This window comes from Lepus europaeus, chromosome 1, assembly GCF_033115175.1.
Source record: "Lepus europaeus isolate LE1 chromosome 1, mLepTim1.pri, whole genome shotgun sequence".
NCBI lineage: Eukaryota > Metazoa > Chordata > Mammalia > Lagomorpha > Leporidae > Lepus > Lepus europaeus.
This window is the reverse complement of record NC_084827.1, coordinates 61,234,719-61,261,260: the sequence shown is the minus strand read 5'-3', so window position 1 is coordinate 61,261,260 and position 26,542 is coordinate 61,234,719. Positions and strand designations below refer to the sequence as shown.

The window sequence follows — 26,542 nt, the reverse complement described above, 5'->3', positions numbered from 1 at the left end:
TCTCTCCTCCTCCTCTCCACCCCCTCCCCCCACAGCCGCGTGGGTTTCTACGTCAACACGTTTCAGAGCATCGCGGGCCTGGAGGAGAACTTCCACAAGGAGATGAGTAAGGTAGGCCCTGAGTCCAAGTCAGAGGCACGGACAGGTGGCCCCAGCTCCCCTTTCCCTGCTGGCCGTCAGCACCTGCTGGTGGACACCGTGTGCCTCTGGGTCCCACAGAGGAGCCCATTGTACCTGCCCTCAAGGAGCGCCTCCACAGAGTGCCCAGGCACAGTGGGAGTTTCGGGGTGCACAGGGGAGGCTGGGAGCAGGATCCCAGCTCCAGCACCACCCGCCCTCCTCCCTCCTCCTAGCCCTGTTCTCCTTGCTGGAGATGATGGGTGGGGACAGCAGAGCAGCTCCTCTCAAACTAAGTGAGCTTTGCCACAGCCTTGGCACAGAGAGCTCAGAGGCAGAAAATGGTAGCCGTGTCCCCGTTTGTAGAATGACAATAAATGCATTACTAGAATTTATCCAGTTTAAATTTTTTCCTCCCATATTACTTTTTATTTCAAAAGAGATTTACTATTTATTTGAAAGGCAGAGTGACAGCGAGAGGGAGAGATAGAGACAGAGATCTTCCATCTGTTGCTTCATTCCCCAGATAGCCCTAGTGGGCAGGGCAGGGCCAGGCCAGAGCCAGGAGCCAGGAACTTCATCCAGGTCTTCCATGTAGGTAGCCTGGGCCTAAGGACTCGGGCCATCTTCTGCTGCTTTCCCAGGTGCATTAGCAGGGAGCTGGATTGGAGGTAGAGCAGCTGGGACTCAAACTGGTGCTTATATGGGATGCTGGCGCTGCAGACAGCGGTTTAACCTACTGCACCACAGTGCCAGCCCCTCTCCCATATCTCTTAAGATGTTGAAACAGGCCTGTTAACTGCCAGCAGGTGGTGTAAGAGTTCCGATTGGCTCAGGCTCCTGTGTTGTGCCACTTTCATTGTAACTTCATTCACTGTTAGCATGCAATGTTTAACTTTGTCGTTTAAGAAAACCAACGGGGGCAGCTCCCTGATTGTCTCTCAGGCCCAAAGTGATGATGGTGGATTTCCGGCTGGGGCTGCAGGAGGAAAAGCTAGCCAGCTTGGGGCCTTTCCTGAGTGTGGTACCTACCCTGCATTTCAGATCTTTGCTTTCCTTCACACTTTTCCCTCCAAAGATGTGAGCCAACCTAGGAAAAGTTGAAAGAACAGAGAGAGAAACATTAACGTAAAGTTAGTCCTGGGAAATATATGCCACAGGACATAGTCATTTGTAAATGGGAGGAAAACTCAGCTCTGAGCTTCCTGGTGGCCAAAGCAAAGAGGGGAAATATTCTCAGTCATGGGACTCAGCTGTGTGCAGGGGATGAACACCCTGGTTGCCCGTGCTTTTGGTGAAACCTCTGACAGCCTCAGGGTGGCCAGAAGGCATTTTGGCAAGATGACTCTACTGATTAGGCCTGAAAGTCTGCAAACACCATTTTTCCAAAGCACAGGCTCCCTGTGGCATTTTAGGACATCGCTGCAAATAGCAAGGAGAGAAAAGGTGGTTGCCAGTGGCAGGGACAGCTAGTGACACAGCCCACTTCCTGTTTTCTGGGTTTGCCGGGGCTCTCGCGGCTGGTTTCCAGCGTTTGAAGGGCCTGGGATGCAGGCGGGGCAGAGGTGTTTTGGGGAGGGCGCCTGGAGCCGTTTGGAGGCCCCACCTGCTCTGTGTGCCTCACCCCTTGCAGCTCAACCAGAACCTCAACGACGTGCTGGTCAGCTTGGAGAAACAGCAGGGCATCAGCACCTTCGCGGTCAAAGCCCAGCCCAGGTGCGTGCTGGGAGTGTGCGCGCTCCGGGGGGTGGGGGTGGGGTGACGTGGGCGGGGCCGCCCTGGCCCGACCCAGCTCTGGGATGAGGCTGCTTCCTGTGCCCCGGGGGTGCTCTCCTTGGCCCCCTGTGGGTGTGACTCTGGGAGGGTTCCAGGCCGTCCTGGCTCCGCCTCCTTGTGCTGACAGCAGGTGAAGAGGGACAGGAGGTGAAGGGGACCTCTGCCCTGCCAGTGGCGTCCCCTGGAGGAAGGAATCTGCAGGTGCCCAAGCTTGGGGCCCCTGCCCTGTGTGTGGAGCAGCCAGGGAGGAGGTGGAGCCGCGTGCAGGACACAGGGGCAGGGAGCCAGTCGCTCCTGGGCGTGCCACCTCCTGGAGGGGAGCCCCAGTCCTCAGAGCACTGCCTTTTCCTGTCCCCAGCCCTGGCTCTGCGGGGGCCCCCTGGCTGATCCGGAGATCCGTGTTTCCGGAGGGGAAACCCCGGTGGGGGGGAGGGGAAGTGCCTGGCTCCTGGGGCTGTGGACCAGGGGAAGCCACAGCTGCCTGGGGTTTCCCTTCCTTTGTGTGTGTGTGTGTGTGTACATGTGTGTGAGTGCATGTGTGAGTGTGCACACACAGGAGAGTCACTGCGGAGCACAGAGAGCACCGAGGGGCCTTGCTTTCCTTGTCTGTGAAATGGGCTGGTTGTATCTGCTTCTTGAAGTGTCGCTAAGACGGAGAAGGGGTTTCCTGAGTGCTGCTGCCTTCTGCCTCCCCTGGGAGAGGGCCTCCCTCCCAGGTGCCCTGAGGCTTGGCTGTGGGAGGGAAGGGTAAATGCGCAAAGGTGAGCCTGAGGTCACTGTGGCAGGGACACCTGCTCAGCCTGGGCAGCACCTGGGCAGCCCGGGGCGGCTGAGGAAGATGCTGGGTGGGTGCGCTGTCCTGGGCAGTGCGGGCAGCTCCTGTCGGGCAGGGGGTCTGAGGGCAGTGGCCCTGGAGCCTCCTTTCTACCCCATCTGGGCTCCCATAGCCTGGGACCCCAGAGGTGGAGGTGCCCCACCTCTGCCTCTCCTAGGGCCCATAGCAGGTGCTGGGATGCCGAGGCCTGGAAAGTTGATCCCAAGGGCAGACCCAGGCCCTCTCATGGCCTTTGCCCCTAGCCTTCCTCTGAGCCCAGGGGTTGGTGATGAGGGAAGGGGACAGGGGACAGGCCAGCCCCACGTCTGGCATTTTCCCAAGATGAAGGCCTCCACGCCCCGTCCATCCCCACAGAAAGAAAACCAAACTGTTCTCCCGGCTGCGCAGGAAGAAAAACAGGTACTGGCAGCAAGAGCTGCGTCGGCGCCTTGGAGGCCGGCGCCCTGGCCGGCGGCCCCGTGCATGTGCCCGTGCCCTGTTCCCAGGGCGCCACTAACTCCTCCTAACCTGTCGTGTGTGCAGTGCAGGGCCAGGGCGGGGCTGCGTCCTGTGTGTGTTGGAAGCGGGCAGTGAGGGCCGGGGTGGGGGCTGCTGTTTGGGGGAAGGAATCCTCTCAGGGTGGGGCAGGCAGGTGGTGCACCTGCAGGTGTGGAAGGTAGCCAGGCAGGAAGCCCAGGGGTGGACACGACAGCACCGTGGTTTTTTATTTCTTAACATTTTTATTTAATTGTATTTGAAAGGCAGATATACACACAAGACAGAGATGGAGATAAATCTTCCATCTGTTTCTTCCCGCCCCAAATGCCTGCAACAGCCAGGCCTGGGCCAGGCCAAAAAACCAAGATACTAGGTGACAGGGACCAAGCACTTGGGCCATCACCTGCTGCCTCCCAGGGTGCACAGGAGCAGGATCCTGGAATCAGGAGGGGAGCCAAGACTTGAGCTCATGCCCTCTGATATAGGGTACCGACATTCCCAGCTGTGTTTCAGCTGTTACGCCTGTTTTAGTATTTTAAATTATGCCTGTATAATATACACTTATGATTCTCTGAAGGCACTTCAGAAAGGTCGTGGGAAACTGGAATTAAAAGTATGCATTTATTTTGGTTAAAAAATTGAAATCTATGCAGCATTTTTCATAACACGCATTTTCCACAGATTATGCCAACTTTTTTTTAGCACCCTAAAAAATTTTGCGCCAAAATGAACTGTTTCAATTCCACTTTTTCCAGAAACAGTTTGAACTACCCTAGTAGGACTTTTTTTTTTTTTTTTAAAGATTTATTTTATTTATTTGAAAGAGTTACAGAGAGAGGTAGCTCCAGAGAGAGAGAGAGGTCTTCCATTCTGCTGCCTCACTCCCCAAATGACCACAAGGGCTAGAGCTGAGTCAGTCTGAAGCCAGGAGCTTCTTTCAGGTCTCCCACGTGGGTGCAGGGACCCAAGGACTTGGGCCATCTTCCACTGCTTTCCCAGGCCATAGCAGAGAGCTGGATTGGAAGAGGAGCAGCTGGGACTCGAACTGGTGCCCATATGGGAAGCCAGCGCTGTAGGCTGGTAACTTGCTGCCCCACAGCGCTGGCCCCATTAGTAAGTCTTCTTTAAGGATACAAGTAGGTTCCTGTGAGCAGAAATTCAAAACAGAGAAGAGGAGATGAGCAGTACCTCGCCCATCGTCCCCTGACCCCTGGCCCCTCCAGGCGGCTTGGGCAGTAACTCTCATTGTGTCTTTCTAGGCCTGCCTCAGCCAAGCGTGGTGGCCAGGCACCTCAGGTGGCTCCTGCACACCTGAAATGTGGCCAGGGTGACCAAGGAGCAAAATGCTCAATTGTCATTAATTCAGTTGTAGTGGAATTCAAAGAAGCAGCTGTAGCTCATGGCTGCCATTCTGGCTGCTGCTGCATCTACAGGTGCTGTCTACAAACGTAGGCCTGTCACCCAGACCCTACCAGGGCCTCCAGTGGCCTCTGATGGCTCACGATCGTGCACACGGGGAGGCGTCTGGGCTGAGGGGCTGTGCTGTGACCGCGCTGTGGTCGGCGTCTGTGTGGGAGGGTGGGCACCGGCAGGGAGCGGGGGCCCTCCAGCAGAGGGGCTGTTGCGTGACGTGGGGAAGACTCACTTTGCCTCTAGGATGTCTGGCTTTCTCGTGCTGTGGATCTCAGGCCCACCAGCATGTTTGGGGAAGAGTGCGGTGGAGTGCGTGGGGCTGCAGGGCTGGCCTCCAGCTGCAGGGGGTTCCCAGGCCCTGCCCCGCCCCTGGGGACCACATGCACCTGCAGCCTGGGGTCCTGCCTCCTGCCGGGAACTCAGGCAGGCACACGTGCAGGTTTCTTCATTCCCACTCGTTCTCACACACAGGCACACATGTATCCACAGGGCACACACATGCACATGCAATGTCACACGTGCGACCATGACATACACAATGCCACATGGGATACACACATGTACATGACATCACATTTGAATCCATAGAGCACACATGTATACATGTGTACATGCAATGCCATGTGTCACCACAGGGCACACATGTACACGTTTGCACCTATGACACACAATGTCACATGTGTAACTTTGGGATACACACAATAGTACATGTGTGGTGGGATAAACAGACATATATCACATGTACAGCCATGGAATGTATACATGTGATATGTGCATGTACACACAGTGCCATGTGTACCACTGTAGGGCACACACATGCACATATTTGTACCGAATGTTGCATGTGCACCCATGATAACACACGTGCACACTCAATGTCACATGTGTGACCATGGGACACACACATGCACACATCACATGTGCATCCACAGGGCACACACATGCAGCTTTGCACAGAATGCCATGTGTGTGCCCACAGGGCACACGTGCATCCCCCTCCTCACAGCTCACCCCTGTGCGCATGGAGGCCGGCCTGCATCAGGCTCTTTTCTTGTCCTGCCCAACAGCGACAATGCCCCTGCCAAAGGGAACAAGAGCCCCTCGCCTCCGCCAGATGGCTCCCCTGCGGCCACCCCTGAGATCAGAGTTAACCATGAGCCAGAGCCGGCCAGCGGGGCTGCCCCTGGGGCCACCATCCCCAAGTCCCCGTCTCAGGTAGGTGCACCCTCCTCCTCCTCCTCCCCCTCCCTGCTGTTATCTCTCCTCTCTCTCCTGTTTCCTTCCTGGCCTGAGCAGGTTTGGAGCCAGAGGCTTTGTCCAGAGGGCCTGGGCCCCTTCAGGGGTCATCTGTGACTGTCTGTCCTCCCTAAGTGTCCCCCTCTCCTTGCTCTGCAGGGCCTCCCCCTCCCCCTCCATGGCTGGACTCTGTCTTCCTAGCCCCCAGTGTCTCCAGAGGCAGCTGCCTGCCTTCCCTTCCCCCTCCCTCGCCTGGTCTCTCTTGCAGGGGGCTGAGGGAGGAGCCCCACCTAGGGCCATGGAGGACCTTTGAAGGGACAGAGAGGAGGGGGTCAGTGTTGGAGGCCAGACTTGGGGCTTCTGGACCATCCATCCTGTTGAAGGCGGGCAGGATGGTCCATCCATCATGACTTGCTCAGTTGCGGGTGGGGGCGTGGCCTAGGCGTGACCACGCCCACCAGGTCCTCCAGGCTCCTGCAGAGCATCAGGGAGGTATGCGGGCGCCCAGTGATCTCCCTGTGTGGGTTTTAGGCAGCTGCCCCGCTGGGCCCCAAGCTTATTAGGATACGGACAACGCTGAGAGTCTGCTCTGGCTCCACCGTGGGGACACGGAGCCTGCGCCCTCTGTGTGCCATCCACTGCCTCCTCCCTGTGCCCTCCTCTCCTCTTCCCCCTTTTCTCACTCTCTGCACAGCTCTTCTGGACCTCCTGGGGGCGCCTGTGGCCTTGGTGTCTTCCTGTTGCTCGGCTGCAGGGGTGTGGTGGGGGGCGTTGGGGGCTTGGCCTGGGGCGTGACTAACCGTGGCTCTGTCTCTATCTCCTCCCCCAACCCCGCCCCCACGTGCGCGGCCCCCCTCACCCCCCACCCGCTGCTGGCCCACAGCTCCGGAAAGGCCCACCCGTCCCTCCGCCTCCCAAACACACCCCGTCCAAGGAGATCAAGCAGGAGCAGATCCTCAGCCTGTTTGAGGACACGTTTGTCCCCGAGATCAGCGTGACCACCCCTTCCCAGGTCAGCCGCGGCCGCCGCGGCCCAGTCCTCGCCCTCCTCCTGCTCTCTCAGAGCGTGCATGGCCTACACCCTCCATCCCTGTGCCTGTGCATCCATCTCCAGGGCCAGGGGTCTGGTCCCCATCATCCCTCCATCACCCATTGTCCATCTCAGGGCATGGCCTGTGGCCAGGTGCAGGGGCTCAGGTGAAAGGTGCTTGTCCACCTCGTAGCAGTGGTCACCTCAGCCGTGGCCTGGTGGCACAGCTGATGCAGTAGTAGAAGGGAGCTGGGAGCGTGGAGGATTGGTGCAGTCAGGGAAGGCTTCCTGGAGAGGGCAGCCTTTTTCTGGTGGCCATGAGCAGAGGCGGCCCTCTGGACAAGAGAGGAGCTGGTGCATAGGCCAGGAGAGGGTGAGAAAGCTCAGTGTGGTGGGAGAGTGACACTGGAGGGAGGCAGTACAGGAGCCCTGGGTGGCTACTGCCCTGAGAGGCATGGAATGTCTGTCCAGAAACAGGAGAAAGGCCGAGCAGGGAGCCATCACCTGGGGGTGTGGTGGTGGTGGGGGCATACCTCCTTGGCACCGAGCAGGGTGATACGTCGTCTGTGCAGGGCCACGTGGCTTCCTGGCACCCACAGGGCCCTGCTTTTTGTGGAGTGGCCAGTCCAGACGGTGGTGGTCGTGGCTGGAGCCCTGTGGCCTTGCCCTGCCTGCAGGCTCCTCTGCACAGACCCAGAGCCCAGGCAGGGAGGGGGGAGGAGGAGGGAGGAGCGAGGAGGAGGCGGGTGGCGCAACGCATCTGGGAACTGAGAACAGGGGTTTTTCTGTCTAAGGGAGGGTGGGCTTCAAGCCCCCGTGGAAGGACTTTAGGTCAGAACCAAGGACCTTTTAGTCCGAGGCTGCTTGTGAGCAGGTGCTGGGCTGGTCGGGGTGGGACTCAGGCGAGCCCCTCTCTGCAGCAAGTGGCAGCGGGGAAGGTAGAGAGAGGAGGCTGGTGTCCCTCAGGGCAGCTCATTGCTGTGGTCCCCTTGTGGGGCTGGGACAGGCTGGGCAGTGGTCAGAGGGTGGGCAGACATGGAGGTGGCTGGCATGAGCCTAGAGATGCTGGATCCATCCACCTGCAGCCTGTCCAGGGAGCGAGTGCTAGGACGAGGCAGGGCAGGGCAGAGCAGGGCAGAAGGTAACCAGAGACCACCTGCACCGGGGCTCTGAGCGCATCTGTCCCTCCATGTCACCGCATGCCTTCCTCGTATCCTTGTGTCCTCTCCAGAGAGCAGGGGTCTGCTGGGTCTGATTTGGGGTGGGAGGGCCAGCCACTGTGGGTGGTGCTGCATGGGGCAGGGGCTCCTCCTTATCCATGATGCTTGCGCCAGCCGGGCTTCCTGCTGTGGTGTGGTGAGTAGCCCAGTGTCACCACCCCATGGGGCGGGGCAGGGGGAGGCAGCCAGCTTGTGATTGTCTCCTGGGAGCTGGGGGGTTGTTGCTGTCTGTGCAGGGTGTGGGGGAGAGCTGCCGGCTGCTGGCTGGGCTGGCGGGAGGCACCTGGAGGCTGGGGGGTGGGAGCAGCTGTCTCCCCACCCTGGGCGGGCCCTGAAGGAAAATCCGTCCCCAGGCAGGCCCAGGGCTGGGGCTTGGCGAGTTCACTTGGCCTGGGCTCTGTGCTTCTGACCCCAGCCTGGCCTGCAACTCTGTCCCCTGAGCTGTGGGACAGCCAGCCCTGGGCATTTCTTGGAATGTAGAGGCCCCGCTGGGGAGCCGCTGCCCAGACTCCCAGGTCTCATCCTGCTTGATGGAGACTGGGACGGTGGCAGGCCTGCAGGGCGCCCCCTGTCGGATGCCTGTTAAGAGAGTGGGGGAGCCAGCTGGGCACCCTGCCAGCCCTGCACATGGGCCTGGATCCTGGATGGAGGGAAGATGCTGAACCACATGGCTCCTCTCCTGGGTCTGGGGAGAGTCCTCTGTGGCCTTAAAGGGAAGCCCCATGTGGAGATGGGGGCCACCACCAAGCAGACCCCTCCTTGTAAGCTGGCTGCTGTGGCTGCCCTGGCTGGCACCCTGGTCCCTGGAGATCCTCAGAGTCATGACTCCTGCCTCATCCGGGGCTCTCCCCTTGGGTGGCTCCAGGAAAGACCCCACCACCTGCGACAGTCTGGTCCAACATACAGTGGGGCTTCTCATGGTGGGGCAGGGCCACTCATCCCAGTCTCCTGGGGGCAGCTCCTGCATGCATATTCCTAGGCTCCAGTGCCTGCTCCATGCCCATTCCTGGGCTGCACCCAGGCTCCCTGAGGGAGTCTCTGGGAGTGACTGCAGGGCAAAGCCTGGTTTTGACACAGGGCCCCTTGGTGCCGGGGCCCCCACTCTGGAGGCTGGCTTCCGAGGCTACATGGGCAGGCTCAGCCCTTTCTGGGGGTGGGGGCAGAGGAGATCCGTGTGAAGCCTTTGAACTTGAGGCATCTTGGTCAGGGGTTCCCGGGATGGTCATGGGGGGCAGGAAGGGGTGAGGTCCGCTGAGCTCATGGGGGTTGGAAGCAAAGCAGAGATGCAGGCCCAGGAGGCTGCCCCAGGCTGCAGAGGATGCAAGAGAGAGCTGGGGCTTTGCACTGGCCCCGGGGAGGCTGCTCTACAGTGGGCCTGTGGCTGGGTGAGCCGGGCACTGGGCATTGCCCTCCTGTGGGTGGGATCTTGAACCAGGGCATGTGGCCGTGGGCAGTGGTCCTGAGTGTACGTGAGGTGGATGTGTGCAGGGGATGCATCCTGTGTGTTGTGTCTGTGTGCCCATAACGTCACTAACTGCCTTCCTCCCCTGCTGTTGCCCGCTGCCAAGTTTGAGGCCCCAGGGCGATTCTCGGAGCAGGCCAGTTTGCTGGACCTGGACTTCGACCCCCTCCCACCCGTGGCGAGCCCTGTGAAGGCTCCCACGCCCTCCGGTCAGGTTGGTTGTGCCTGGGCATGGGCGGGGCTCTGGGCTCTGGGCTCCACGCTCCACGCTCCACGTCCCACCCACCTTTGGTGTCCAAGCCCCCGGCTTGCTGAGTCAGCACCTCTGGGTCAGCCGAGCCAGCCGGCCCCACACTTCTGGCAACTTCCAGTTCATCTCAGAGTCTGGCCTCAGAGCTCCTGGCAGCACCCTGCTGGTCTGGGGTCTGGAAGCCCCTGAAAGGGGTCCAATCCTGGGCTGCAGGGCCCCCGGGGTGGGGGTGGGTGGGCCCCTCCCTCCGGGGGGAGGGGGGAAGAGCGCTGGCGCACCTCTGTCTCTAACCCGCGTGCTAACTCTGTGCTTCTACCTTCACTGCTGCGCTCAGCCCATCCCGTGGGACCTCTGGGAGGTAAGCCACGTGTGCTCCTGGGCCCCGCCCTCGGGGAGCCGCCCTTCTGCGCATGCCTGGACTCTACTGCAAGTGCAGGCGCATTGCGCTCGCTCGCACACACCCCGCGGGGATGCCAGTCTCTGGTGGTGTGCTGCTTGTACCGCTGCGGCAGGCCCGAGGGGCAGAGCGCATGTGGAGACTTTTCATGTGGGTCGTGGTGATGCAGCCTCGTGTCCTGATGGGCAGAGGGCCGGGGGGTGCAGGCTTCTTGCCTTGCAGGAGCTTTAGGTAGTGGGGTTGCACAGGGAGGGGCCAGGAAGCTGGGGAGAGGAGGGTGGGAGGTGGAGATGGGGCGGGGGAGGCAGGGTGAAGCCAGTGCCTTTAAAAAAATCTTATTTTATTTGAAAAGCACAGGGAGGGAGAAATAGAAACACACACACACACACTGCCCATGAACTGGTTCACTGTCTACATGGACACGGTGACTGGGGCTGCGCCAGACTGAAGCCGGGAGCCTGAAACTCCATCCGGGTCTCCCACATGGATGGCGGGGACCCAAGCACCTGAGCCATCCCTGCTGCGTCTCAGGGTGTGCGTTAGCTGGAAGCTGGAACAGAGCTGGGATTCAAAGCCAGAGACTCTGATGTGGGATGCGGGCATCCCGAGCCGTTGTCTTAACCCCTGCACCAGGACACAGGGCCTGTTGACAGCGGAAGGCCACCCCGCTCAGGACAGATGTCACCCCTTCCTGATAGCTCAGGGTGCCCAGGCTCAGGATGTGCCCCACAGTGGGTGACCGTGGAGCCAGAATTCCAGCCTTGTCTCCCGGGCTTGCTCCGAGGCCACATGACCCAGGCTGGGGTGCTGAGGTGCAGGCTGAGGCCGGTAGGTGAGGTATGCAGATGTCCTGGTGGTGGCGGGGGTGTCGCACACTGCAGCCCAGGCCCCAGGACCTCAGGAGGCCACAGAGAACGAGCATGCTACACGTTGCAGGCTGTTCTCATGAGGGCCGTGGCGGCTGCTCCGCCGTGGGGGCCAGTGCACCTGCCGTCCCTTTGGCGGTGACCAGAACGAGAAGGTGGGAGAGGAGCAGTCAGGAGGCCCCACCTCGGCTGCACACTGCCTCCGTGTCCACCAACACTGGCTGCTCATGACTGTCTTTTCTCATCCCGTGCCCCTCTCCTCACCTCCACCCGGCCTCTGCTCCCCCCTTGCCCCCACACCCCGTTCTCTCCTGGTGGCCTGTCACTAGCCCACAGAGAGTCCAGCGGGCAGCCTGCCTTCCAGGGAGCCCAGCGCTGCTGAGGGTACCTTTGCTGTGGCCTGGCCCAGCCAGACGGCCGAGCCGGGGCCTGCCCAAGTAAGTGTCCACCTGCCTTCTCCCCCCCTCCCCCGACTTGGGTGTGCGGTGGAGGAGGCCAGAGTAGGGGTGCAGGATGGACCAGGCCACCGAGGCCCCAGGATGGGCAGGGGTGGGTGAGCCTGGCTGGAGTCCCACCTGCCTCTCCTGCTCCCCCAACTCACACCAGGGAGGAGGAACCTTCTGAGCACCCACTGGTTTATAGCAAACACTTAGCAGAATTTTCTTTTCACCGCAACCTTGTCAGCCACACATCCTGCTTTTGCAGATGAAGAGATAGGAGCTAGGGAGGTTGGGTCACTGGGGCCTTGTGCCCGGAAGTGGCTGAGTCTCAGGTCAGCCTGAGACGGTGTTCAGGCTGGGACAAGCTCGCGCTGCAGGCTCCGCCCAGCTGGGAGGAGCTGTGATGGGCACGGGTGGGCGGGCAGGTCTGGGGACTCAGAGGCAAGGCCTGTGTGTGGGTGGCGCCCCAGGGCTGGGTCCCAGGCTTCTGCAGGACACATCACTCGCGTACCTATGCCTGCCAAAGCCTTCTCTTCAGCTGCTCCCCGGATTGTACAAGGGTGTGGCCGGCTGCCCTGTGGCTGGTTCCCTGTGTCCTGGTCGTGGCATCTGTCCTGTGTCTGACCCCATGCCGGCATTTATATTGCAGCCAGCAGAGGCCTCGGAGGTGGCGGGTGGGACCCAGCCTGCGGCCGGAGCCCAGGAGCCTGGGGAGACGGCAGCAAGCGAAGCAGCCTCCGTAAGACGGCAGGGACCAGAGCCCTGTCTTTTCCTCCCTGCTGTCTGTCCGCCTGCCCGTCCATCCGTCCGTCTGCCTGCCCGCAGCTCCTCTGTGCTCCTTTGCCCCTTTGCTGGTCCAGGACACGGTTCCTGCCGAGGATCCTGGGGACAGGCAGGCCTGGCACCTGGCACAGACACCTCCCTTTCCCTCCCCATGGCCCCTACCCTCCCCGGACCTGCTCCCTGCCGGGCTGACCCATGCTCTTCTCCCCAGAGCTCCCTTCCCGCTGTGGTGGTGGAGACCTTCTCAGCAACTGTGAACGGCGCCGTGGAGGGCGGCAGCGGGGCTGGGCGCCCGGACCTACCCCCTGGCTTCATGTTCAAGGTGAGTGGACCACCCCCCGGGAGAGGGTGCATTCCCATCAGCAAGGTGGCCATGAAGCCCTGGTCCATCTGCGGCGGCAGAGCTGGAGGGGACACCCCAGGGCCTGACAGGTGCTCCCCAACCTGTGCAGGTGCAGGCACAGCACGACTACACAGCCACCGACACGGATGAGTTGCAGCTCAAGGCCGGCGACGTGGTGCTGGTGATCCCCTTCCAGAACCCCGAGGAGCAGGTGAGCCTCTGTCTGGGGCTGGCTGTGGCAGGGATGGGCCAGCAGGGGGCAGCAGAGACCCACTGTGCACTGCTGAGAATCCCAACGGCTACCTCCTCGCCTCCATGCCTGCCTCTTTCATCCTGGTTTTCTCCTCCCCGTTGGCCCGCCATTCTCCTCTCTTGCTGCTGGGGAGTCCTTTTGGTGAACACGCCCCAAGGGGTTCATTTTCTGGGGCGGGTCTTACCAGGTCTGGGAGGAAGGCAGCCCGGCGGGGCGGGGCGGGGAGGGGAGGGGAGTGGTGGTGACTGTAGGCTGGGAGTTGAGGGCCATAGGGCTGGGGAAGTCCGAGTCGTGAGGGTTTCTTGGGCCTGAATTCTGCGGGTTTTCCAAGGCCTCCCAGTGTTGCCAGCCCCGTTAGTGGGTCAGGCCCGTCTGTGTGGGATTTGAAGTAGCTGAATCCTGGCCTCTGGCCACAGTGGGGATCACCCTGGGAAGGCTGCCCCAGGGCTCAGATAGAGCATCAAAAGGGTCTATCACAAGACAGATCATGACACAGAGGGAAGTAATAAACACCCAGGAGGCTCCCAGGCAGAGCCTTCCCCCTCCAGGCAGGGAACACCCAGCCCCAGGCAGGGGTGTGTGGCCTTACAGCCTCAGGAGGTTTGCATCTGGGGTCAGTGTTGAAGCAAAGGACCAATTGGAGATGGAGGGCTTCATGGGGTGGCCTTGGATCCTTCTAGAAGCTTTTTCACTGGTAAGTGTCCCTGGCATTGTTTGTAGTGGTCAGGAAGCCTGGAAGGGCAGCTGATGGCCTCCTTGGGACATGACCTCTGCAAGACCCTCCCCGCCTGTTGCCCCCCCCCCCCCTCGTCCCAGTGGTGGGTAGTCCCTGGGCCTGGGATGGGGGAGCTGTTCTGACCGGTGCAGAGGCAGGCGCAGAGAGCAGGCTGGCCCCTGTGAGGTGGCTGTGGGTGTTGGTGAGTATCCGGGAATGCCCCCTGGAGGAGGTGTCCCATGCCTGCACCTGCTCTGCTTGGCCCGCAGGATGAAGGCTGGCTCATGGGTGTGAAGGAGAGCGACTGGAACCAGCACAAGGAGCTGGAGAAATGCCGGGGCGTGTTCCCCGAGAACTTCACCGAGCGGGTGCAGTGATGCGTGAGGCCACGTGACCAGCGCCCCCGGTCCCGGAAAGATGTGTGTTTCTTTTCTTTGTTTTTTTTTTTTTTTTTTTTTTTTTTTCCGTTGTTTTCAAACTCTGGAGAAGCAAAGGGATGCTGCGAGGGAAGAACATGCCCAGGCCTAGAGGTGTTTCCCCGCAGATGGGGAGGGCTCACAGAGAGCCCGGCCCCGGCCAGCCCGGCGGCCTCGGCCAGAGTTCCCGAAGCTGCTGTGTCTCCCGCCCTAGTTGAGTACCCGGCGTCTGCACCTGTGCCCGCATGTGTCCCCCAGCAGCTGCTGAGTGGGGCGCAGGCGCCAGCCCGGCCTGTTTGAAAATAAACCCCAGTGTTCCAAACAGAAGGAAGCGAACAAACAAACAAAGCTGACGAACCACTGGGGGCGCCCGTGTGTGTTTCTTTTGTCTGCCCGTCCCGTGGAACCGGGGATCCCTGGGCCCCCTCTCCCTTGAGGTCTCCTATACTTCCTTAGCATGCGTCCTCTGCCTGGTGGGTGCTGGCGGGCCAGCTGGGTGGTGGCTGCTGCTGGGTTGGGGCCCAGAGCCTGATACCTGCTTGGCATGATCCGTGGGTGTCAGCTCCCCTGGGTGCCACCCTAAGTGACCTTATCTAGTCCACGTGGGAACTTGGGAGGCAGGCACCAGGACCCTGCTGCACAGATGAGGAGACTGGGAGTCTGAGCCCAGGCCCCAGACCATAGGGAGTGCCCGGGTGTGGCTGGGCTGCTCGGGCCTGGGTCAGAGTTGGCTCAGCCCAGCTTCTCCCGGCTCCACTGTGTGCAGCCCTGGCCTGGCTCGGGCCGGCCTGGACAGCCATGATGGGCCGTGGCCTGGGTCCTTCACAGGAGCCGCAGGGATGGTGCTCGTGGGCCCCGGGGACAGCCTGGACTCCCCCATGGAAGGAAGCTGTCTCCGGGTAAACCTGCATTGGGAGTGACCAGCAGAGGAAGGTCGGCCCCTGGGTCCATCCCCTGGGTTTCGATTTTGATGGCAGGAGTGGGGTTGCTGGGGCCCTGCCTTTGTCCTGGGGGTGACCGAGCTCGCTGGCTGTGACGTCTACAGCTTCCACAATAGCAGCAGGCCACAGAGAGCTGGTTTCTGTCACCTCTGCTTCCAAGACTTCACGTTGCCTTCCTGCACTCCCTCCACACCCGACAGCCTGGTGCCCTGCTGAGGCCACAGAACTGCTGCGGCTGCTGCTGGAGCTCTGTGCGTCTGCACCCCGGAGCCTGTGCCCTGGGCTGGCTGGGGCTGGGCCCACCGTGCCAACACCAGGAGGCGCCACTTTCCTTTCAGCATGAAAACGTAGAACAGGCAGTATCCAGGAGAGCATTCGCGTTAGATTCTATCTCCATAGGAGATGCAGAGGTACAAGAGCACTCCGGAAAGGTTGTCAACAAAATGTAGGTATAAGTATGAGCTTATTTTGGTGCAAAGAATTTGGGAATCTAAGCATAGTTTTTCATAATACTGTGAAATATATAGTATGAAAAAAATTGTTTTTCATCCCTAAATTTTTTTGTTGCACCAGATTAAACTAAGTTAATTTTGCTTTCCCACATTTTAAAAAAAGGTTTATTTATTTGAAAGCAGAGTGACGGAGGGAGAGACACAGAGAGAGGTTCCATCCTCTGGTTCATTCCTCAAATGTCTGCAATGGCCCGGGCTGGGCCTGACCAAAGCCAGGAGCCTAGAGCTCCATCTAGGCCTCCCATGTAGGTGGCCGGGGCCCAAGCACTTGGGCCATCTTTCTGTTGCCTTCCTAGGAGCCTTTTCAGGGAGCTGGATTGGAAGTGGAGCAGCTTGGACCCAAATGGGATGCGGCAGCACAGGTGGTGGCTTAACTCGCTGGGCCACAATGCTGGCTCCTTTTCCACACCATTTTCAGAAGTACCCACAGGTAGCTTTGGGCCTAACCCCCTGACCCTCACGGGGATTCTGACCCTGGCAGCTTTGGGAGGAGAGGGCCAGTTGTATGCCATAGCTTGGGGCCTCCGAGAGGGAGGGAGCAGGGCCAGGGAGCTCCAGACCCAGCTCCTAGAGGGACATCCTGTGGGAAGCCTGAGCTGGCCCGGGCAGTGTGGGAGCCCAGCCTCCTGCCAGGCAGAGGGGAGTTTGTGGCTAGCAGCCTGAACAGATTGAGGGGCCTGGAAGAGCCTGGGCCAAGAGACCAGGGCAGAAGCAAGGATGGGCTGGGGTGGAGGGCAAGAGACTGTGGCAAACCCTGGCTTGATTTGGGCTGAGTGCTTCCAAGGAGGCCCAGTTCCTCAGGGCAAGGGTCCTAGCGGTCATCAAAAGCAGGCCAGCTTGTAGGTTCTGGGACTCACACCAGGGCTGCTGGCTCCCAGTGTGTCCTGGGGGCAGGAGGGCGGGGCAGGCCCAAGGGGCTTGGGGAGGGACCCACCACAGGCTACGCCCTTTCCCTGGCTCCCCACCAGCCCCAGGAGCCAGAGTGAGCTAGGTGAGACAGCGGCACAGCCTCCCTGGGTCACCTCTCGTGTTGGGGCCTGGGGGCTGCAACACCCGTGGAGGGTCTGCCCTGAGAGGCGACATCCACGTGGGCCTCTTCTGGAACCCCATGAAAGTCCTCAGGAAATCTACTTACGTCTCTGTGGTTTAATGGACCCCTGGGCTCATTTTTTTTTGAAATCAAGGAACAGGACTTCAGGTCATGAGATATGAGACACACAGCCCTTGTCAGCGCTGATGGTCCCTCCCGCCCTGTGCCCCAGCCCACAGCGGCTTGGACCCTGTCCAACTCGGCCTTGTGCTTCTCACGTGGCTGCAGGTGTTCCTGTGTTCGTGTAGCATCCCTTGGTTCTGCTGGCCTGGAGACCCTCGCCCTGCCCCTGGGAGGGACTTTTAAGTAGCCACGCCCCAGCCTCACCCACCCCCCAAAACCAGCCTCCACGCAGGGACATTGTGAGAGGTGAGCAGAAACTGGGTTCACTTGCCCAGCAATGTCAGCTGGGTTCCCCCGGGGCCAGGTGCACATCAGGCTGCAGCTCGGACCCTCGGTGACAGTGGTGCCCCTGTCCGCTGGGCACTGGCTGCATCTTCTCATTGGGTCCCCAGTGGCTCCTGGCCTGCTGCCTGCACACTTCCCAGCTGCCTCCAGCAAACCTCCTTGTCTTTGGCCTCTGACTTGGATCAGTTCCTTGGTCCTGGACCAAATGCAGTGTGTGTGTGTGTGTGTGTGTGTTGGGGGGAGGTGTGATCCGCCACTGGGCTCCACAGCAGGTCTTAGCTGCATGTGGGAGGAGTGGGCATGTGGGCCCAAATCAGGTTATGGCTTCCAGGGAGGGCTATGTGACCAGGGAGCATGACTGGACTGGACAGGAGTGATGTGTGGGTGAGTGACAGTGTGAGTGTGTGACAGTGTGCTGGGAGTGTGTGACAGTATGAGTGTGTGACAGTGTGCTGGGAGTGTGTGACAGTATGAGTGTGTGACAGTGTGTTAGTGTGAGTGCTGGGTGTGCGTGTGTGACAGTGAGTGTGAGTGACAGTGTGAGTGTGTGACAGTGTGACCATGATATTTGGGAGGTCTCTGCATTGTTCACTCCTTCAGTCCATGGGGCTGGCCTCGAGGGAAGTATGTGACCAGGGTACACCTGATCCTTCATGATCCAGGGGGAAAATTCACCTGACACCTCCTGCCTCCTTGCCCAGCACCTCCCCCTGGCCACTCATGCACACAGGATGGACAGCAAGGGATTGCCTCTCCTGGTCAGACTTGTGTGGCTTGACTGTGCCTGAGTCTGGGAAGATCCAGTCTCCCAAACTTCCATTCACTCAGTCACTCATTCAGTCAGTCATTCATATACTCATTCATATACTCATTTACTCACTGACTACTCATTTACTCAATCTTTGAGTTACTCATTCACTCAGTGATGACTCATTCATTAACCTAATCACTCATTCAGTCAGTACTGAGTCACTCATTCACTCATTTACTTATTCATCCAATCATTCAGTCAGTTACTCATTCACTCAGTGATTACTCATTCATTAACCCAATCACTCATTCACTCATTCACTCACCACTTCCCTGGTAGGCACTGAGAGTACAGACAAGAAGATGTCATTCCTAAATCTGATGCACTCACCACTCGGAGCAGACTAGGACAGGTAAGGCCACAGCAGGTGCTGCTCAAGATGTGTCCAAGGTTCTAGGGACAAAAAAGCAGGCACTGTCACCCTGGCTTCACCTGGGAGGCTGTGTCCCTGCTGAGCCCCCATAGCCAATAGGAACTCTGGTTTGGGTGCGATTTCGGCCCTTCCAGAGGTCGAGCTGAAACCTTGCTCTCAATGCAGCGATGTTGAGAGGTGGTGGCTTTAAGAGCTCCACACCCAGGCAGGGGTCAACACCACTCAAGGGTGAGCTGGTTCTTATGGGGGTGGGAGCTCATTCTGCTGGCAGTGGATGCCAGCCTGCTTCCTGTCCCCTCCCACTCCTCCACATGAGATGGTGTGGCACCAGGTCCTCCCCAGAAGAAGCAGGTGCCATGCATGCTCTGGGACGTCCCAGCTTGCAGAAATGAGCTGTGGTCCACCTCTAGTTTAAGTCAGCCAGGTTCCTGCATTTATTACAGTGACAGAAAGTGGACCAAGACACTGGAATTCCAAGGAGCCGGGGCAGGGAACATTGGCTCAGGCAGGAGGCAGCAAGTGGAAAAGGGATTCCAGATGGGGCAAGAGTGGGTTGAGCCACTCTGGGGCCCACAGAGGTGAGGATGCCTGGGAGAGCTCGCAGAGGAATGGGGGAAGGGCTTGGGGGCGGCCAGGGACAGCCACCATTACAGGGAGCAGAAAGAAGAGGTTTTAGGGCATGTGCTACAGAGGAGCTGCTAAATACCATCCTTGAGGCCCAGAGAAAGGGGAAGGCAGCCAAGACCATGGCCTTGCCCTGCCTGCTCTGAGGTCCCTGGGCCAGCAGGAGCTGTCAGAAACACAGGCAGCAGCCACCCACCAGTGCTGTCCCAGCCCTGACGCTGGTTGTGCAGGAGAGCAAATCACCAAAGAAAGGCCCCTCTCCATATAATTAAACAGGATAATTAACAGTGCAGGTGGCAGCTCTGGGTCACAGGGTGAGCATCCAGGCTGCTGCAGTGGAGTGGGGATGGGGAACGAGTCACCTCCCTCCTCCCAGACAGCCATGGTCACCGCTGCAGGAGCCTTGCTGAAGGCAAAGGTTTGAGTCCCCAGGGTGGGCAGAGACGTCAGAGGCCCTGCCCCCACCCCGCCAGTCAACTCCAGGCACTTGACTCGGGTCCCCTGCCCATGTGAGCTGCAGGGATGATGGGGAAGGAGGTACAGCTTTGCCCAAGGGCAGGGATGAACTCCAGGTGCACTGAACTTGACCCTGATACAGTCCCAGAGCTGAGGCCACTGGACTCCTTCTAGAAGCTGACCCTTCACCTATTCGCATTTTATTTTTTAAAAAATATATTATTTATTCATTCGAGCTTTCCATGCCTGAAACTGAGCTTGTCACATCCACGCCATCCCCTGGACTCTTCCTCTGCCCCTCCTTTGGGGCTAATGCTGCCAGGTGCCCAGGCCGCACCCAGTCCCGGTCCTGAGTGGTCGCTGACTTTACTCAGGGTTCTCCTGTGCTCCACGGCAGTCACTCATCGCGGCTGTCCTTGTGGTGGTGTTGGCCAGTGAGATGAGGGAGGACATCTTTTCCCAGGTCAAAAGTCAGCCTGTGGCAAAGAGGAAGGCTTTTACCTCCTCCTCCTACCCGGAATGAGAGCTGGAGGTACAGCAGCCACCTTGCCATCTCGAGGCCACACGAGGGGACAGAGAGCAACTCCCTGAGGTTGCCACAGAGCAAAGGTGAGGAACAACATGCAGGGAGGGTTCAGTTTGGCTTGAGGACATCCCTTGGGCTTAAAGCCATCACAGCTGGGGCGGGTCTGTACTTGCAGACTCTCTGCTCCCTTGTCCTGGCCCCAAGTCCTCTGGTTCGACCTCTTAAGAAGTTCTCTGGGGCAGGCTGCAGTGTGGTTAGGTTAAGCTGCTACCAGGGAGGCCGACATCTTGTATAGGAATGCCACACTGGCATCCTATATGAGCACCAGTTCAGGTCCTGGCTGCTCCACTTTCGATCCATCTCCCTGTCAATGCACCTGGAAGGCAACAGAAGATGGCTCCCAGTGCTTCAGTTCCTGCCACCCACGTGGGAGGCCTGGATGAAGTTGCTGGCTCCTGCCTTTGGCCTGGTCCTGCTCTGACTGTTGCAGACATCTGGGGAGTGAAGCAATAGACGGGAGAGCACTCTTTGCTTCTCCCTCTCTCTCTGTTGCACTCTCTTTCAAACAAACAAAAATCTTAATAAACAAAATTTCTGTGTCTGTTTCTTTCTCCCATCCCCACCTTCTCCCAGTTTTGGCCTCACCATCCATTTCCTGCTTCATGGAGGCTGTGGTAGGCCCTGTGTTTTTGTGCTGTGCCCTCAACCCCAGCCCCTGCCCATCCTCGGAGTAGATTCTGGCTGCCAAAGTGAAGTTGCTTCTTTTTTAAAGAATATTTATCTATGTATTACTTGAAAGGCAGGGAGACAGAGAGAGAAAGAGAGAGAGAGAGAGATCTCCCATCTGCAGGTTCACTCCCCAGTTGGCTGCAATAGCCAAGACCGGGACAGGCTTAAATCAGGACTGGGTCTTGGCAGAAATCCAAGGACTTGGGCCATCTTCTGCTGCCTTCTCAGGCACACTAACAGGGAGCTGGATCAGAAGTGGAGCAGCCAGGACTTGAACTGGTACTCATATGGGATGCCAGTGTTGCAGGTAGTGGCTTAACCCACCATATCACAACGTTGGCCCCATGGTGAAGCTTCTGACACTCATGTCTGCCCATACCACTCCTCTGTCTTCGTCCCCGCAGCGGTCTCCATGTCCCATGCAAACCTGTATCCCTTAAACAGGCTGTTATGCTCTGGCACTGGCCCCTCTCTTTAGCCCCCTCTGTCGCTAGCCCTGCCTGGAAGCCCTGTCCCCGTAACACAGGTGAGCCAAGCTTTTTCCATTGCCCAGCTTTCCTTGGCTGTGCTGTGGCTGAGCCTTCTTCCATTAGCAGAGAGCTGGATCAGAAGTGAAACAGCTGGGATCAAACTGGTGCCCATATGGGATGCCGACACTGCAGGCGGCAGCTTTACCTGCTATGCCACAATGCTGGCCCCTAGGACAATTTGTAAAAAGGTGAAATAATATATTCATATAGGCACACATCTCACTGGAATACAAAAGCTCCACCTTTTTTAAACTAATTAATGAGGAGCCAGCAAGTTGCCTAAGGCAGTTTGAGAACTGGATTTACCGAGATCATATTTTCTACCAGGTAAGATTCAAGTGCAACCTGTGCAGGGCTGAGGGGCAGGACACATCTGCACCATCAGCAGCCCTGTGAGCTAATGCTGTCTATATAGAGAGCTGGGACAGCTCAGCCCCAGATTAGCAAAGGCAGGTGTCTCTGTAGAATGAGACAAGCTACACCCAGGGAGATGCCATAGAGAGGCATAGGGGCACCTGCCCACTTAAAGCCACTGCTGTGGTGCAGTGGGAAGGCAGCATATGGTGGCCAAAGTACTCAGGACCCTGCCGTCCACCAGAGAGACCTGTAGGGAGCTTCTGGCTTCTGGCACCAGTTGGGACCAAACCTGGCTGTTGCAGCCATTTGCGGAGTGAACCAGTATATGGAAGAGCTCTCTCCTCTCTCTGTCTCTCCTCCTGCTATCACTCTGCCTTTCAAATAAGTGAAATATATATATATAGCCCAAGAGCCCCTCACAATTGTTTTGAACAGTCTCTCTCCCACCCAGGGCAGTAATAATCTCCAAAAAAAAAAATCCTTTATGTAAAAACGATGGCTGTTACTAAGTTTGGCCTGAGCCTGGGCGCAGGTGCAACAAGAATGTTCGTGATTTGGTTTTCAGAGAACAGAGCTGCTGAGCCACTGCTAAGGCCCTGGAGTCTGCATCAAGAACCTCAGCTCGCATCTCTATATTAGCGCAGGAAAATCCTGCACTGCCATGAAAGTTCAGGAGATGGAACAAGTTTCTGAGTTCTGCAGGGTGGTCCCTGAGAATTGGAGGCCACTGAAAAATATCTGTGCCTAATGGACACAAGTCAAGGTTGTTAACATTGCAGCTTCCTCAATAAGAGAAAGGGCAAATGAAAGAACAGCAACAATGTTCCCAAAAAGAACCACCATCAAACTGCATCTTGTAGTTTAGTCCTGTTGCTGCCTCCTGGGCTACAGTCTACTTCCACAAAGCGAGGAAGTGTCTGCTTAGAACTTGGAGATGGCAAATCATGACTACACCTGTTGGCATGGTCTGATGGTGGCCTCAGCTGGGCCAGCTCATTCATCTCTCCCTGACCCAGGCCCCTCCTCTCCTCTGCCCCTACCCCGACTCCCAGCACAAGCCCCCATGTGCCCTAGGTTGAGGGCCTGTAGCTTGTACCAGACTCACATCATAGTCAATGAAAGCTGTTTGTAGATGATGAGGACCGTGGTTAATTTATCACAGCCACCAGTGACACAAAGGCCCGGAGAAGGGGATCCTCTAGTGGGAAATGACCATTTCTTTTCATCAGTGTCTCCTTAAGGGTAGAGCTCATTCCAGTGGTGAGGGCACTGATGAAACGTCAGGGCCTTCACATAAAGCGTGCGGTGTCTGAAATATTTCTATGGATGACATTTCGTGGATGCAAACTGGCCCCGGGGGAGCTGAGCATCTCTTTGGATGTGAGGACTTTTCCCAAGCAGCTGTGGTTGGCGGAGGACCGCTGAAGCCGCCTCGTCTAGCACCTCGTGCACTTGCTTTGCATGGAGGAAGAACAAATCTTGTGAATTTCCAAGCACCCCTCTGGGAAATTTCAAAGAATGTTTTTAAGATAAAAAGTTTTTTTTATTTTTATTTTTCTTGATTGTGGTTTTTATATTTAGGAGCTGATCTAAAGACAGAAAAAAAAAAATCAAGAGAACTGTCAGAGGAGATTTGGACCTGTGAGTGTCACAGGTGCTCAAGAAATAGCTTTTGCACCTTTTTCGTTAAAATAGCAAATTTTAGAGTTAACAATTTTAATAAAATAGCAATTTTAGAGTTAGAAAGTGGCATGATTTTGAGACTTCATCTCTTTGACAAGTGGGCATTTGTGTGTTTTAATTTTTTAAAAAACAGGTTTCTTCTACTTACTTGGAAGTCAGAGTGACAGAGAGAAAGAGAGAGAGGGAATCTTCCATCCACTGATTCACTCCTCAGTGGCCACAATGGTCAGGGTTGAGCCAGGTCAAAGCCAGGAACCAGGAGATTCCTCTGGGTCTCCCAAGTGGGTACAGGGACCCAAGACTTAGGTCAACCTCTGCTGCTTTCCCAGGCACATTAGCAGGGAGCTGGATGGGAAGTGGAGTAGCTGGGACTCCAACTGGTGCCCATATGGGATGCTGACATTGCAGGAGGTGGTTTCACCTGCTATGCCACAACGCCAGCCCTTATCATTCTCATTTAACAATAACAACCTAAATAGGTGCCATAAGAGCAAGATATGTTATAGTCATCTGTCACTTTGCAACAGGGGGCTTCTGAGACACGTGTCATGAGGTGGTGTCATCATTGCATGAACATAGGGTGTATTGATGCAAACCTAGATGGTGTAATCCACTACACTCCTATACCAAACACTCTTCTCCATGGATGGAAAGCTTTCCTTGTTGGGTCTATGCTTTCAAAAATTTTGGGGAGCATGTTAAGTTCAACAAAAGCTTCTGCTAAACCTCTCATCATGAATTTCCTAGGGGATTCTTCTTTTTAGTCTCTTGACACGTCTTTTCCTCTTGCCTCTTCAGCTCTGTGTTCCTTTTCTAGTCCCAGCAACTTCACATCAACTAAGCCCTCAGGAACCACCTCTAGGAACACCCCAATGTCACCCTTATTCTTTGAAGTCAGGGACAAATTGTCTTCTGCCAAATGCGATCATGTGCTTCTTGGTGACATCGCCCCAAACCCAAGCAAGGTTCTTGATGCTGTCAAAGATACTGTCAATCCCCCAGAGTGCCTGCAAGGTCCTCTTTTTTTGTTGTTTTTGACAGGCAGAGTGGACAGTGAGAGAGAGAGAGACAGAGAGAAAGGTCTTCCTTTGCCGTTAGTTCACCCTCTAATGGCCGCTGCGGCCAGGTTGCTGCAGCCAGCGCACCGCGCTGATCTGATGGCAGGAGCCAGGTGCTTCTCCTGGTCTCCCATGGGGTGCAGGGCCCAAGGACTTGGGCCATCCTCCACTGTACTCACGGGCCACAGCAGAGAGCTGGCCTGGAAGAGGGGCAACCGGGACAGAATCCAGTGCCCCAACCAGGACTAGAACCCGGGGTGCCGGTGCCGCAGGCGGAGGATTAGCCTATTGAGCCGCGGCACCGGCCCTGCAAGGTCCTCTTAATATTTTCCTCAGTTGTATCAATGGCGCATTCAAAGGTCCTCCTTAGCTCATACAGGCTGCCATCACCCCTTGATCCATCCAATGTGTCAAGGAGTTGGTGTTTGGAGGCATAAACTTTGATATTGGGATGAAGAGCACCCATAAAAGGGAGAAGTGTAGACACATTATCCACAATAAACCCAATCCTGGAAACTGTTACTCTCCAAACAATGCCTCTCCATGGCACTGGCATAGCAGTCTGGGAGGGTATCATGGAGGAGGAGCTGGGTCATCGTGACTGCTTACTGCTCCCACAGTACACGGGCAGCATGTGCCTGTTGATGTACTTGAAGGCCCTGGAGTTCTCGCTGTGCCCGATTACAAAGGATTTCCATTTGTAGCCTGTCATGCAGTCCTGAGCAGCGCCGTTATCTCGTTCATTCAGTGTAGAAGCCTGATGCTTTGATCTGCCCTCCTTATAGATGAAGGTCCCTTCAGGCGTTCGTTTCTTGCTTCCAGAATAAGGAGGTTTGTTCTGGCAAGTTATCTCCCTCCACCGTCAGCCAAAATGCTGCAGCTGCTTTCACATCAGCACGAGCAGACACCTCACTCACTTTCTCGCTATGTCACAAATGACGATCTGCGAAAATGCTTGCAACTAGCAGTGGATTCAGCCTTATAGTCAGCGCCAGCCTTTACTTTCTTTGTTTCTTTTTTCTTTTTGTTTTTTTAAGATTTATTTATTTAAAAGGCAGAGTTACACACAGAGAGAAGGAGAGGCAGAGAGACAGAGAGGTTGTCCATCCTTTGGTTTACTCCCCAATTGGCTGCAATGGCCAGAGCTGTGCCAATCCAAAGCCAGGAGCCAGGAGTTTCTTCTGGGTCTCCCGCTCAGGTGCAGGGCCCAAGGACTTGGGCCATCTTCCACTGCTTTCCCAGGCCATAGCAGAAAGCTGGATCAGAAGTGGAGCAGCCAGAACTCAAACTGGCACCCATATGGGATGCCGGCACTGCAGAAGGCGGCTTTACCCGCTACAGCACAGTGCCAGTCCCTAGCCTTTACTTTCCACATCACAAATAGAATTCTCTGGTCTGGCTGTGACTGTTTCAGCGTGCAGAGGATGCCCTTGGTGTCTGGTCTTCAATCCAGGTCACTGGGAGTTTCTCCATATCAGAAACAGGCCCTTTTCTTGTTGGTTAGGCTCATTGCACTGAAGAATACAGATCCTTGACTAGCAGCCTTGTCTTTGTATCTCCAAGAATGCAGCTATGGTGGGATGGGATAGGCATGCATGGTGATGAAGAGCTATCACAAATTTTCCACCATGGCAGACCTGAGGTCACTCTGAATTTCCTTTCCAGGTCAATCACTCAACGTGGTCTCACGCTGGCAGCCCCAGGGGGTTTGGTTTGCTTAGAGGCTGTGATGATTACGGAGGATAAGTTGTCTCATGATAGGCCGTGTGCCAGCTGGGTATCTGGAGAGCCAGCAGCCTGGCTGAGTCCCAGTTGAGAGACCTCAGAATCCCAGAAGCTGATGATGTAACTTCCGATTTGAGGGGGGAGTTCTGCTAGCCAGGGAGCTGAGGAGCCACTGGTGTGAGTCCTGGAGTCCAGAGGCTGGAGAATCTGGAGGTCTGGTGTCCAGTGAGCAGGGAGACTCTGAGGATGAGAGGGCACGAATCTGCCCTTCACCTGGCTTTTTGTCCCATCCATGGAGAGCATCTCCAGGGCCTTGTGATAGTCAACGATTTCCTAAACAAGAGAGATAAAGAATAGCAGTAACAGAGGGGAAAAGTGAATCAAAGTGAGCTATTTTCAAAGTGGAGGGAGACTGGCACTGTACCATAGTGGGTAAAGCTGCCACCTGCAGCGCTGGCATCCCATATGGATGCCAGTTCTAGTCCCAGCTGTTCCACTTTCAATCCAGCTTTCTGCTATGGCCTGGGAAAGCAGTAGAAGATGGCCCAAATCCTTGGGCCCCTGCACCCATGTGGGAGACCCGGAAGAAGCTCCTGGCTCCTGGCTTTGGATCTGCTCAGCTCCAACCATTGTGGCCAACTGGGGAGTGAACCAGTGGATGGAAGATCTCTCTCTCTCTCTCTCTCTCTC

The 26,542-nt window shown here is 57.1% G+C and overlaps 1 protein-coding gene across 7 annotated transcripts in view; it reads left to right on the top strand.

Annotated features, from left to right (window-relative positions):
• Nucleotides 1-14,386, top strand: part of BIN1 (bridging integrator 1) — a 50,116-nt gene extending 35,730 nt beyond the window's left edge. Inside the window, exons 8-18 of one of the 7 annotated variants that reach the window (XM_062179602.1) lie at nucleotides 36-111; nucleotides 1,751-1,833; nucleotides 5,686-5,833; nucleotides 6,738-6,866; nucleotides 9,673-9,780; nucleotides 10,151-10,174; nucleotides 11,409-11,516; nucleotides 12,169-12,258; nucleotides 12,514-12,624; nucleotides 12,755-12,856; nucleotides 13,883-14,386. In XM_062179602.1, the coding sequence (XP_062035586.1) occupies nucleotides 36-111; nucleotides 1,751-1,833; nucleotides 5,686-5,833; nucleotides 6,738-6,866; nucleotides 9,673-9,780; nucleotides 10,151-10,174; nucleotides 11,409-11,516; nucleotides 12,169-12,258; nucleotides 12,514-12,624; nucleotides 12,755-12,856; nucleotides 13,883-13,990 (1,087 nt within the window). In that variant the 3' untranslated portion in view covers nucleotides 13,991-14,386. The remainder of the gene's footprint in view (nucleotides 1-35; nucleotides 112-1,750; nucleotides 1,834-5,685; nucleotides 5,834-6,737; nucleotides 6,867-9,672; nucleotides 9,781-10,150; nucleotides 10,175-11,408; nucleotides 11,517-12,168; nucleotides 12,259-12,513; nucleotides 12,625-12,754; nucleotides 12,857-13,882) is intronic. The other 6 variants (XM_062179195.1, XM_062179326.1, XM_062179267.1 and 3 more) reach the window with 6 other exon arrangements.
• Nucleotides 14,387-26,542: the final 12,156 nt, after the last annotated feature.